The sequence below is a fragment of the Tasmannia lanceolata genome, unplaced genomic scaffold, assembly GCF_043159265.1.
Source record: "Tasmannia lanceolata isolate RefF3 unplaced genomic scaffold, GAP_Taslan_0.1 ptg000013l, whole genome shotgun sequence".
In the NCBI taxonomy this organism is placed as follows: domain Eukaryota; kingdom Viridiplantae; phylum Streptophyta; class Magnoliopsida; order Canellales; family Winteraceae; genus Tasmannia; species Tasmannia lanceolata.
Window position 1 is genome coordinate 49,966,837 of NW_027518690.1, and position 14,009 is coordinate 49,980,845.

General features: G+C 37.6%; 1 protein-coding gene across 1 annotated transcript; it reads right to left on the reverse strand.

The window, feature by feature from the left end:
* Positions 1-437: 437 nt before the first annotated feature.
* SAD1 (Small nuclear ribonucleoprotein family protein) lies at positions 438-12,628 on the reverse strand. Its single transcript, XM_077395171.1, has 5 exons — positions 12,475-12,628; positions 9,525-9,603; positions 8,805-8,928; positions 1,585-1,657; positions 438-649 (listed from the first exon to the last, which is right to left on the reverse strand). The coding sequence occupies exons 2-5, from the start codon at positions 9,556-9,558 to the stop codon at positions 617-619; spliced, it is 264 nt and encodes an 87-aa protein (XP_077251286.1). The 5' UTR covers positions 9,559-9,603; positions 12,475-12,628; the 3' UTR covers positions 438-616.
* Positions 12,629-14,009: the final 1,381 nt, after the last annotated feature.

Below are 14,009 nucleotides of genomic sequence, written 5' to 3' on the forward strand. Positions count from 1 at the left end.
CTCGCATGCGAGAAAAAATCATGGTAGTGCAAATAGAAGGATCCAATGTACAATGTACGTGTTTATAGCAACCATGAAAAAAAGGTCTGATTACACGGACGACCATTTTTATAATGGAACGAATTCACCTTGTTTTTAGCATTTTTAACCAGCTGATTAAATAAGGTAAAACAAGGTGAGTTCATCCCAATATCAAAACATTGTCCCCGTGCAGATATCAGTAGCCAAAAAATTAGGCAAAAATCATCTTTTTTTTTCTTTTTTTTTTTAAATGGAGCTACGAAGTCCTTAAAAATCAGAAATTTTCCAATTTAAGAAAGACATCATCATCGCCATTCAAAAAAAGAAAAAAGAAAAAAGAAAAAAAGGAAGGCTTCATCATCACAAAAGCACCAAATCAAGAATTGAACTTTACCTGCAGCAGAAATTCAAGGCCAGAGAGCAACATCCAATGTTCATTCCTCGCCTTCTTTGCAGTTAAATATATGATATTTAGTCATTTACAGCAATGAAAGAGAGTGATTAAGATTTTTTTAGTTAATTAGATATTCCAGGAACTGGGAAACAAGATCAACCTTGTCTGCTTCAAAAAAAACCAAAGGGAAGTGCCAACCATTCATTCTGGATCGGGCGAACCACCAGGGACAAGCTGCAGGCAAGAGGTTCAGCATCTTAGACATAGAATATAAAACAGCAGTGTATGAAATAAAAATCATTCTCACTTTCTCAGCAATTTCAAACAGATGATTCTTAACAATTCTGGAAAATTGAGAAAACTGCAAATTTTGACCAGTATACTGTGACCCATTTGAAAAATAAATACCTAGCCCCTGTTTGTTTCGGATTTTGATAACCAATTGTGAGTCTAAAACTGACTATTGGACTCAAAATTAAACAGTAATTTTGAGTCCTACAATCAGTTTTGGTCCCACAATCGGTTCTCAAAATAAAAAACAAGCAGGGCCTTAGAAAAGTGTAGTTTTCTGAGAAATCATGGTATGTACTGAGACAATATCGATCAATAAAGAAACATTATTAATTCATTTGACACTTAGACCCTGTTCGTTTCAGATTATGACAGCCGATTGTCAGTCCTATACCTGTTATTGGGCTCAAATTTAAATGCAATTTTAAGCCCAATAATAGGTTTGGGCACTGGTCAAAAAAAAAAAAAGGTTTGGGGCTCACAATCAGTTGTCATAATTTCAAACGAACAAGACCTTACAATGGCGTTTCCATTCATGAGAAATTTGATCGAGCTTGGTTATCCGCCACCTTCAGCAGTGATTTCACTTTTGCTTGGAATCATGGCTGAAGGATGCTAGTCATTTTCCCATGTAAAAAACAGCAGTACAAGAAATAACAAATTCTTCCGTGTGATTTCAAACAAATTACTCTTAACAATTCTGGAATTTTTGGAAAACTCACGCCAAGTTTTGAATAGTGCACTGACACATCTAAAAAGAATAAACCCTTATTAGAAAAGTACTGTTTTCTGGAGAGGTTCTCATAGCTATGAGAAATCAGGGTCTGTGTATTGAGAAGTATCGATCAACAGAGAAATATTAAGTCATTGATGCTTACAATGGCGATGTTGTTTCCATTGAGTAAAATTTGATCGAGCTTGGTTATTCGGCGCCCTTCAGCCGTGATTTCACTGGAATATAAACATAAACCAACAACAAACATTGTGAACAAAGGAGAAGAGCCTTCAACATTAACAGAATTTGTAGGAGTGCTATTCAATAATGAATTAAAAAAAGGGCGGCCCAGTGCACGAGGCTCCCGCCATTGCGGGGTCTGGGGAGGGCTAGGAGCCTTCAGCCACCATGTCACAATGGAGCAAGCTTACCGTTGTGCCAAGGCTCGCCTTCTGCTATTCAATAATGAATTATAAAACAGAATTCAGTAATCATTACAGTCCATCAGGCTCATGTGTGCAATACAAAGGCCAAAAAATGAGCAAAATACACCTACCCACAAAAGGCAAAGAAGAAAATTGAAATCCCAAACCCATTGCAGAAAGAAGACATTTAATCAATCGTTCAGCAAAACCTATCATTAAGGGTGTTACGAAGAAATACGAGAGGAATGGAGAAAAACTTGTGATTCGTGGAGGGGAAGATCTATTTATTAAATATTGAAAAAAAGTGTTGTAGGCCAGCATGACAAGCTACCTTTCCTCTTGATCTAAGGTGCGAAGAGAAACATCTCTTTTTTATGACTTCCACTTTCCTTCACTAAATCAAGGCCTGGTCCGGAAAAGTGCCCTATTGATGAAAGAAAGAAAGGGTTTATGAGCCCTAGCCCTGTAAGCCCACACATGTGCAGAGTAGATAGTTCAACATCTGAGATCTTCCTATGATTTGTGGACATGGGCCGAGTGTCAACACGGACACAAGGTCCTAAAAATCTAAAAACAGAAACATGCCCGTACATTTACTCACATATAAAATTATTGATTAATAATCATAAATTGTAACAAAATAACTATAGCATTCATTTAACAAACTAATAAATCTTAGGATTAAGCAACTATTAGTCTGAAAGAAACATGAGATAATCAAATAATAGCGCATTCATCAATCTATTAATATTGGAAGAGTGTTTGTTTAGTGTGTCCGCTAAAAAATTCAAAGTATATGCTAAATCATAGCATAAAAGATGAATGATCCTATTTACTACACTTGCCACCTGTAACTTCTGCACATAAAGGACAAAAGGTTTCTTTCACATGGAAGTCTCGAAAGTGAAAAGTGTGAACTGAGAGGACATGCAAAATAATAAGAGGACATGTTAAGATATTTAAAAAAAAAGATAACAGGACATGCCAGGAGCATGACAGGACCATGAATGCTCTTTAAAGACTAAGGTTACACAAATCTTTTTGGAAAATAATAGGACGCTCCTCTCCAAGATGCACTATCAGTCTACCCTAATATGGGGCAGTTAAACTGTTTCCTGTTTTTCATTAATATTTCCTCTATTATGCTTCATCTGAACCTGTCATGAGCCATGAATCCCACCCAAGAATCAATATATTATATTATGGTAAGGAAATGTTATCTCGCACTGCCTTTGCTTTAGTAATGACAATCCTTTCTATATTTCAGGCCTTTTCAGCCTGCTATTATTTTTTTTAAGAATGCTTTCAACCCGCTAATAAACAGTTATAATTATCAAAATTCCTGACTTAGCCTTTCTTTCGTATGAGACAGATAAAGAGTGTGCCCAAATAAAGTAGTAAATTCTTATTCATAGGCACAATCCGTTAATCAATTGGGGAATGGAGGCTTTCGCTTTCTTTAACCTGCTAATAAACCGTTACAATTATCAAAATTCCTGACCAACATTCAAAAAAAATTATCAAAACTCCTGACTTAGCCTTTCTTTCGTATGAGATATGAGACAGATAGAGAGTATGCCCAAATAGAGTAGTAAATTCTTTTTCATAGGCACAATCTGTTAAATCAATTGGGGAATCGGGGCTTTCGCTTTCTTTTCATACCAGTTGCACGGGGCGACTAAAGAAGAAAATGATTCACTCTTTTTTTACACAGAAGCAATATTAAGAACCTCATTCAAATCAAGTTTGCTAACGTCACTTGAGAAACAAAAACAAAAAGGAAAAAGGAAAGAACAAAATAATACTTACGAAAATCAGGGAAGATAACCGGAAGGATTTGCAAAAATCTGGAGAAAACTAATTGGGAAAAAAAAGCCAAATATCAGCCTTAATTTTTTGCTCCCCAAAACCTTCTCTATACTCTATAGGATGATCCTAACCTTTGGGGGTTTCTAGTTTCATGCCAGGCTTGCATCGATTAATTACTGTATATGCTGATTGTTTTCTAGCATATCTAATAAGAAAGAGCCTGATATTTTTGCTTGCTAATTGTCATTCGTTAACTGACTTTTATAGGATATATAGTAGTTTACACATGTGAAAAGACTGAATCAGCAAGCTAGAGAAAATCTCTCCATAGATAAGAGGTAATTGTGGCGATTGGAGAAAATCAAGGAGATTTTCTAGCTACTCACAATACGGTTTCCTCTAGTAATACGGTTTCCAAAAATACTTCTGTAGTGGAAAGATTTCCATCCAATACGAAATAGGAAAACCAATTTAGCTTTCAACAATTTTCTAGCTTTCAGCAATTTTCGATACGCCTGTTTTGAAGGGAGGGTGACAAGTGGCGCACTCCCGGTGCTCAGGATTATGTTTTACTTATATATTATATGATATGATGTTCTGGGTGCACCCCATGGGAGGCTGCAGCTCTTGCTTCTTCTCTCGCGGATGTGATTTTTGTTACAGATCAGTTAGTTTGTGAATGCCTTCGCTTCCTCCTTTGCTTTGAGCAAATCCCCTTCTTTCAATGGGTCTAGCTTTATACTTCCATCTTAGACGCCTCTTGCAGCCAAAAAAGAGATGCAGATAACCAATCGATAAATATTTCCTATAGTGGAGGTTGGAAGAATCAAAAGCAGGCAGTGCACTGCAAATATCATTTCCACCTATTCTATAGAGTATAGACATTGTTTTTCTCGTGCAACCATGGTTGGCGAATTGGATCAATTCAACATTGAGTTGGCCGATTGAATGTGAAACAGCCCTTAGCTGAACTGATTTATTGGCTAGAATCTGTTTGCTCCTAGTTCCAGTGATTCAAAGAAAACGGCCTGTTGAATTATAATTATTTTTAAAAAAAAGGCGATTCCAAATAGACTTGGGGATACTTGGAATCTCCCGTGTCAGCAAACTGACCTGATAAGAATCAAGAAATGCAAGAAAAGGAGGCTCATGAGATGCTACTTAAGCATGTGCTAAAGTAGGGCCCACAGGGACCACCCTCTTTGTCACGAGACAAGCCAAGGACAGACGCAGGTGGAGGGTATGTTTTTGACAAGTTACAAATTGTTTGACTTCAGTCAAAAAATCACCAATCACTTGTGCTCTACAATAAGTGGAGCCATATGGACCCATGTAGGGAGTCTTTATTAAGTTATGGTAGTCATTTAATTAGAAAAGTCTCTAGACTTGTCTTTATTAAGTAATGGTAGTCATTTAATTAGAAAAAGTCTCTAGAAGTCTCAAGTAGGAAAGTTATTATCTGTTTATTTATTTAGGGCTATTACCAGGATGGTTTATGAGAATTGTTAAAGATTCAATAGAAGTCGCTAAGTTTACTAAGGAGTCGTTTAGCAAGACGTTGGAAGAGATCTGGTCATTGCCATTATGCTATTTTTTTGCGATCTTTACAAAATCATGGAACTGATTTCTGCTCCTCAAGGTGTGAGGCCTTGAAACCATGGGTGCCATGCCTACGGTTCCCTTGCTGTGATGCCTTGGGCTGTGTGAGTGCGCTGCTAACATATTCATCGCTCTTTATCAGTTGGTATATTCATCTCCAAAATCTCAAAATAATTTTAGAAACCTGAGATTTCTATCTCTCTGTTAAATCTCCATGTCCACGGTTAATGAAGCCTAGAGGTTTTAGATCCTTTATTTTTCAAAGCGGAACTGTTATGATTGTTTCAGTTACGCCCAAATCTGGTAAACGGTCATATTTGCATCGAGCCATTCCAAATTGATTAGCTTCTTAAAACCTTGTTAAACCTTGATTTAGTTTTTGCCTAGACCATTGTAAACGACCAGACTAATCATAGGTTCAAAATTTTAGTTTTCTAGAATTTATTGGTCAGACATCAGTTTGGTATCGGAGCTTTGGTTTGGATGTCATTGCAAGGCAACAGGATCTCTATGAGGAGGTTACCTAATGCTCCAAAGGATGAGCTATTATTGAAGATAACCATTCAATCGGATTGCCTAGAAGATCATCTGGGGTACCTAGGCTGTGTAGGAAGAGGAATTGAATACATGAAGGTTGGGCTGAATTGGTTAACCCTAGATGCTATCGAGAATGTGAAGGAGCAACGAGGTGTACGATATTCCTATGTTCAACCAATAATCAATCCAATTTGGAGAGGATTCTTCAACATAGGTAAGATGCGTATGGCACATTTGTCAACCCAAGCGTGCTCCAAGGTCAGTGAAGGAGCCATGTCAAGTTTTTTTTTTTTTTTTTTTTTTTTTTTTTGTGAAAATGTTATTTTTCAGGCAACCAGCTCTTAAGGACGATTGGTGTGATGTCAAGGTTTGTCCAGAGGAGTCAACTTGTAAGGGTCCAGATTTCGCCAAAGCACTTTCAAGCTTCAACAATCAACCCTTACTACAGGCACCATCAGACTGTATTTCTTTACCAGGAGTAAATTAAATGAGGTGATGTATTGTCTACTGCTACGTGATCTCAACAACCACGACATGGAGTTGACGGCTGTCATTGGGAGGACTGAACTCCTGGTCATCTATTCTTCAATGTTGCTACCTTAATCGTATGAGGAATTCAATGGGAATTGCTACTTATGGGGCCTATTCAAAGAGGCCTAGACTATTGCAAGGGCTGATCCGATTCATCACTCTCGACAGGGTCAAATCATTCTAAATGGGGGAGAAATGATGGAGATTAAGAACTTCAAGAAACAAAGGTTTGGGAGATTGTACTTAAGCATGTGCTAAAGTGGGGCCCTCAAGGATCACCCACTTGGTCGTGAGGCAAGGAAACAAATGACATGGATGGAGGGCATTTTTTTTGACAAGTCATGACTTGTTTGACTTCTGTCAAACAAATGTCTACGACTAGTGATAAAAAATGAGTCGTCGTACCACCTGGGTCCATGTAGGGAGTCTTTAGTTAGGTTATTCATTTAGGATTGTGGTTACAGAGGATGTTTTAGTTAGGTTAATAGAATTGAATCAGAAGTTGCTAAGTTTAGTTAGAAGTCTACTTGTTAAGTTTGGTAAGGAGTCTTTTTTAGCAAGTTGTTGGGAAAGATTTATATGTGCAAGGCCTAGGGCTATTGACATTGTACCATGCAAAAATGAAAAATAGTTTTTTTTATTGCAAAAATTGTAGAAGTGATTTCTGCTCCTCAAGGTGCAAGGCCTTGAAAATGTAGGTGTGATACTTGCGATTCTCTTGGTGTGATGTCTTGGTGTTGTATTAGTACGATGGTAGATAACTAACATAATTATCCTTCCTTAACTACTGATTCGGGCATCTAAATCTGTCTCTACTTAGTCCTTGTTAATCTTGTTCTAGATCATTCAATTCATTCCTTTTCTCCATAGTTTTACCATCATATCTCCCCTTTTTTAACTTTCTAAGCCATCTATTATTGTAACCAATTTCTTCCAAACCTCATGACCAATTAGTATATTCATCTCCAAAACCCCATGAAAGTAATAGAAACCTGAGATTTCTGTGTTCAATTTCCATTCATGCAGCCTTGACGTTTTATATCCTTTATTTTCCAAGTGGAACTGCTATGATTGTTGCTCCTACGTCCCAATCTGCTAAACGATCCTATTTCCATCAAGTCACCCTTTATTTTCCAAGTGGAACTGCTATGATTGTTGCTGCTACGTCCCAATCTGCTAAATGATCATATTTCCATCAAGTCATTCTAGTTTGTTTAGCTTCTTAAATTCTCTTTAAATCTGGATTCAGATTTTCCCAAGACCATTGTACATGGCCAGAGTCGCCAGACTGATTCATTTTTTTAATGGTGTGGCCAGACTGATTCATCCAACAATCAATTCTATTTTGAAAGGATGCCTCAACATAGGTAGGGGATGCATACGGGATAGTTAAAGCACATTCGTCAAACAGAGCGTGCTCGAGGTGTGTGAAGGGGGCAAAGACTTGAACTATCTGGATATGCCCCACCCAATAGACTTCCTGAGATGACTTCTCCGATTAAATGAATAACGCATAGTTTTAACACTCCCCCGCATCATCGTGGACTCCCCCAAGTCGACTCCCTTTTACCTAGGCCGAGTTCCATGTTTTGTCGCCGCGTTCCGCGTTTTGCCCTACAGAGCCAATAAAAACTCCTTTGACAACCGAGTACTCAACCGCGTCGTGCCAAAGCGACTAGGATTTTCTTCGGTTGCGTTCTGCGCCACATCCGCATTTTTAAACACCAGAATAACCTTAAATAAAAACTCCCAAGATAAGTGTGAATGGTACGACTCTTTGTCGAGCACAAATCATAGACAATTAATTGACAAAATTCAAGCATGTCACGACTTCTCAAAAACATGACCTCCACTGGCATCCTTCCATGCCTTGCCTCACGACAAAGTGGGTGGTCCATGTGGGCCCCACTTTAGTACATGCTTAAGTACGATCTCACGACCTCCCTTTCTTGTAGTTCTCGATCCCCATCATTTTACCTCCTAAATTGTAAGCCAATTTAACAATTATTAGTGCTTTAGGAGCTAGAACAGCATGACTATCAATCAACTTAGTAGCAGCTCCATGTCCATATGAAGGAGACGAGATGATCATCCTCCAGCAACAGATGTGTCCACATTTATCTGAGAGCATAAGTGGGAGCACTTGTAGAGGAATTTTATTTTTTTTTAGAATATTTTAATATATTTAATGAAATATAATTTCTAATTTCAAATAGAATTGGAATCTCGCGGATCAACATATTGGCCCCTTCCTAGTTTTGATTCCGGTTGACCATTAGTGTACCATCTGTGCAATAGAAAATAAATGGAAGATGAAATATCAACAGTTATACCAAAAAAATCGAATGCAGAGAAACCACAGTTCAGTTTTCTTCCCAACAGAAACAGAAGAAATATATATATATATATATATATATATATATATATATATATATATATAGAGAGAGAGAGAGAGAGAGAGAGAGAGAGAGGCATTGGTTACCATTCAGTGACATCTTCAAGAACCATGTTGACATAGACGTCAAAACCCCTTAGAGTTCCAACCAGCTCTTTATCTCCTTTCATTATCACCCATATCTTCGACCCTATGCATCGATCGATCAGCTCTGCCCTCACCAAGAGAAAAAGTATGCCAGTCATTCGTAAGCTTTGCAAGCGCAATATATATATATATATATATATATATATATATATATAGAGAGAGAGAGAGAGAGAGAGAATAGAGTTCCTAAGGTGTCACCTCATATAGCTTATATGAGGTGGCACTCACAAAACATAAGGGGCCCACATTTTTGGGGTGATCGAAACCACTCATTTGAAAGGCCCTTAGATGGATATGGTGCCTACAAAAAATCAGGTCCATAGGATCATCCTAACCCTTCCATTTATGGAGGTTAAAAATGGGCAGATTTATGGAGGTTTATACGCATCCATTTCAACCTCCACAAATGGAAGGGTTAGGATGATCCTATGAAGTTGATTTTTTGGGCACACCCTATCTATGTGAGGACCTATCATATGAATGCTTTGGATCATCCAAACAAAGTGGGCCCCTTATGTTTTTAAGCGCCACCTCATATAAGCTATATGAGGTGACACCTTAGGAACTCAATTCTCATATATATATATATATATATATATATATAGAGAGAGAGAGAGAGAGACAGAGACAGAGAGAGAGAGACAGAGACAGAGAGAGAACCTGACGGGAGGAGTTGAGAAGGGTTGTGAGACATTTTCTTTCTACCCGAAACTTGCAGAGGAATTCTTCTCTTGGATTCCTTTGGAACAGCAAAATTAGCAAGAAAAAACAACAATTGTCAATTCTATAACACAAAGTATGAGATCCCCTATTGCAGACTTTGTTCGGCAGATTAAATTAGAAAGAAAAACTAGCATGTGTTCGATTCTCTAACACAAACTATAAGATTCCCTATCATAGAGTTTGTTCAAGATATAAATTGCAAAGAAAAATTATAGACTCTGTTCAGCAGATAAATTAACAAGAAAAACTAATGTGTATGATATATTGATGCTTTTGGTTGCAGTGGATGCCTTATTGAATGCCACTGTTCATTCTCATGTGAGAGAAACATAAAAGACTGCGCATTGTTTCTTCAGTGCTGAGGTTTACAAGTCAAAAAAGCATGATGATGGTAATAGATTCTCTTCATATGCGACTTTAAAGCTATATCTTTAAAACAGATTGCTGCAAGATGAGCTTTAAATAAAACGGAAACTTTGTCATCTGAAATCAGGGATCCGTTTCTGATGTAGACCAGCTACGCATGGAAAGGTGTTTTACCAAGGATGAACGACAATCACACCTACTAGTGTAAATTGGAGAATAAGATATAAGGAAAATGTCCACGTTTCTCCCTTCTCTGTATTATTTCATAAAATCAATAAAAGTCCTCTTTCAAATATCCTATACACCTTTTATAATAAACATAAATCCTCATCCTAGCAGCTTTCTAAAGATAACCACCAAATCTCTAAAAATTGGAGAATCTATAATAATAGACTTTTGATAAAAGTAAACTTTCCAAACTACTAAATTATAGAAACTACTAATGATATAAAATTCCTAACAAGATATCTTAGAATCTCAAATCTAATGTGTTGTTAAAGATAAAGGTTAATATTAGCAAAAAAATCCCTTGGCTCCAAATTGCCAAAAGATGCAGCTTCATCAGACTCTCCGGGTTGAAGAAAAACCATACTATGATTTGAACCTTCCGCAGAGCGAACGTCCTTACAAATTTCGAATTTTGAAGTATTGAAGAATGATCAACTTTAGCAGCTGTCATGTCAGGATCTCCTCTAAAACCACACTAAAGAATGGATATGTGCTCAGCAAATCTCTCATTGGTGGTAAACCGTGTAATAGGTCCTCTAGGAAAACATCAGAGAATTCCTCAACCGGGGGCCTCACCAACTTTGGAATCTCTTCAGCTACCTCTTCCACCTTACTCACTTGCACAATCATGATACCCGATTCTTCTTAACATTCAACAACTCTTAAATATCCATTGTCAGAATATTCATCATATATTGGTGGTGACTCCCAATCTACAACTTTTTTCTCTAAGTAATAATTGAATGGTTTCAAGTCTTGTGTTACCTTCTCAACCTTAAGACATGATTTCCAGAGTGTAGAATCACCTAGAAGCCTCAACTCTCGCTGGTCATTGTGGCGGATAACCCTGTCGTTGGCTTACGGCATCTACATCCGATATACCATTCCTAACAAGATATCTTAGAATCTCAAATCTAATTTGATGCTAAAGATAAATGTATATTAGCAACAAAATCCCTTGGCCCCATATTGCCAAAAAAATGCAGCTGCATCACTTTCGGACTGAAAAACAGTATAAACAGACTAAGCAAAAGAGGAGAATAATATTACATCTTCCAGTTATAGAAGCCTCACAGGAACCAAAATCAATAAACCGTGTAAACACTTGATAACAATCACAGTTAAAAGTTTTGAAAAAAAGACGGCCTAAAAACAAGTGGACCTTCAAAATCCTGAAGCCTTCCCTGGCCAGATTAGCAGAGAATGCCTGAAAAAAGGCAGCACACAAGCAATGGGATCATATCTTTGCGTTCAAGAAGCATTTTAGGCAAGTTTGCATCAAGATTCCAAATCGGTAGAGCTGAAACGAGGGAAACTGATAAAAACAGCTTTGGAATCAACAACTGGAGTGGACAATACTGTGAACAGACAGCTATTTGCAGGGGGAAAAGACTGCCAGTAGCAGACAGACAAGGGACACAATACCCACTGGCACAGTGCAGAATGGGGTAAGCCGGCCCAAGAACGAGGTCTGTTAGCATTGAGTTAACAGATACTGTTGAAGTACAAACGATTAAATAACACCAACACTAACAACTTAAGCTTTTGGAGTAAAAAAAAAAGGGCCACATGTGACGGCGAGTGTTGAAGCACAAACGATTAAATAGCACCATCTCTAACGTTGAGTCCAATAATAGCTTTGGCACTCACAATCGGTTGCCATAATCTTAAGGCCTGTTTGTTTCAGATTATGACAGACGATTGTGAGTGCCAAACCGATTATTGGACTTGAAATTACATTTAAATTCGAGTCCAATAATCAGTTTGGCGCTCACAGTAGATTGTCATGGTCTTAAACAAACAGGGCCTTAAACTTTTAAAGCAATTGGTTGTTTGACAGATACTTCACGCCAAATAGAGAAATGTTCAATACAGAACCTCCAGAAAACATACAGACTCCAAAAACTCGAAATTATTACATATTAGCTTCTCGCTGAGTTTCACCAAAAATCAACTGAGGCAAAATGGGAAAAAACCAACGCTCATCAAAAGCATGCAAACGACAAAGAATCTACGTACAGAAAGAGCGAGAAAATAAATCAGTAATATTTTCAAAGCATTTCCTCCAAACGGACTAACTTAAATAGCTAGAACACCGGACCTGCAATTTTTCCAAAGCATTTCCCTTCAAATTGCAGAGAAAAAATCAACCCTATCTTTCCCAAAACCAACCCTAAGAAGCAGTTAAAAAGGATATCTCTAGGTACATGAAAACAGAGAAAACATGAAATTTCCATGAAATTCAATATTTAAATAGAGAGAGAGAGAGAGAGAGAGAGAGAGAGAGAGAGACCTTGTGATGGACAGGGAAGACGAATCAAAATTCAGTGGCAACAGCAAGGATAGAGTTTGGTCGAGCTAGGGTTTGGGCGAGTGAGAGAAACGACGTTAGGACGTAGTCTCCAATTAATTTGTATAAATCTTTGAGCAAGTAGTCTCCACCCATCTTTTTCAAAATGAAATCTAAACCGTCCATTTGTTGGGCCACATCGTAAATAGGTGGTGTGACAAAAAAATCATTTCCATATAATCCTAGCCCTGCAATCTAAAGATAAACTGCATAATATGGAAACCTCAATAGATCGGAGGGTTGCGATCATCCTATAGAAATGATTTTGGGGGCGCAACCTAGTTACATTGTGGCCCATCAATTGGACAGCTTGGATCATCCTATGGTGTGTAACATGCACTTCATTTTGAAAAATATGGGTGGGGCCTACAATTGGGCCTTATTACTAGACTCTCCCCATATCAGCTCCATCGGATGATCCTAAGCTTTTGATCTATAGATAAACTACACCATATAGATATCTATATAGATGAGAGTTAGGACCATCGAATGGAGATGATTTTCATGGTACGGGGTATTTAAGTGGGGACCTACCAATTTAATGGTTAATATATCTGAACAAGGTGTACTCTTTCAGTATAGAGATGATTTTGAGGAAAAAGGCCTTTTCATCGGGCCCATCAAAGTATTTTTCAAAATGGACTGTACGACCTGCACCGTAAGATGATCCAGACCGTCCATTTGATAGGCCACAATGTCAATAGGTTGTGCCCCATAAATCATTTCCATAGAATGATTGCAACCATCCAATCTATAGAGGTTTCCGTAGTATGCAGCTCACTTTAGATCGGATGGCTAGATCATCGTATGGAAATGATCATAGTTACTAGGATGGGAAACAAATTCGGGAAACGCATGAAAAAAAATACCGGGAAAACGAGAAACAATAGAGCGATATAGAATCGTACGAGAAACAATCAAACGATATAAAATCACATGAGAAACGTCTTAGGAAACACATTAGAAGCATTTCAGAAAACGATGGAAAAACACACATGAAACACAAGGAAAACACAAGATATGTGGTTTTATATATTTAAATTTTGTTAATTTCAAATTTCTACTTGAATTTTTCTTTTTTCTTTTTTTATTACAATATATGCTATTGTTTTCTATTTTAATATCTATTCCACATTTTTTGATGTGTTTATTTCCAAAATGATTTTCATAAGTTCCACACATGTTTCCTACACGTTTCACATACATTTTTTTTCAAGTGCTGCATACGTTTATCGTACGTTTCACGCATGATTTACATAAGCTTGCCATATGTTTCCCATGCGTTCCGGAAACATCTTTTCGATTTTTTTTATCATGTTTTGGAAACGTTTCCGAAACACATAAACGTGTTTTAGGGGAAACGAGTTTCCCATCCGCCCAAGGAATTTTCGGCGAATATGGAAATGATATTATGGGGCGCAACCTATTTATGTCGTGGCATGTCAAATGGATGGTTCGGATCATGGTGGAGGCCGTAT

Excerpts from the sequence above, each read along its gene's own strand:
- SAD1 (XM_077395171.1), bottom strand. The coding sequence starts at position 9,558 with ATGTCTCACAACCCTTCTCAACTCCTCCCGTCAG. Across the intron at positions 8,929-9,524 it reads TTCTCAACTCCTCCCGTCAG|AGCTGATCGATCGATGCATA; the intron begins GTTCTCTCTCTG and ends TGGTGAGGGCAG. Across the intron at positions 650-1,584 it reads ATGGAAACAACATCGCCATT|CTTGTCCCTGGTGGTTCGCC; the intron begins GTAAGCATCAAT and ends TCTTGCCTGCAG.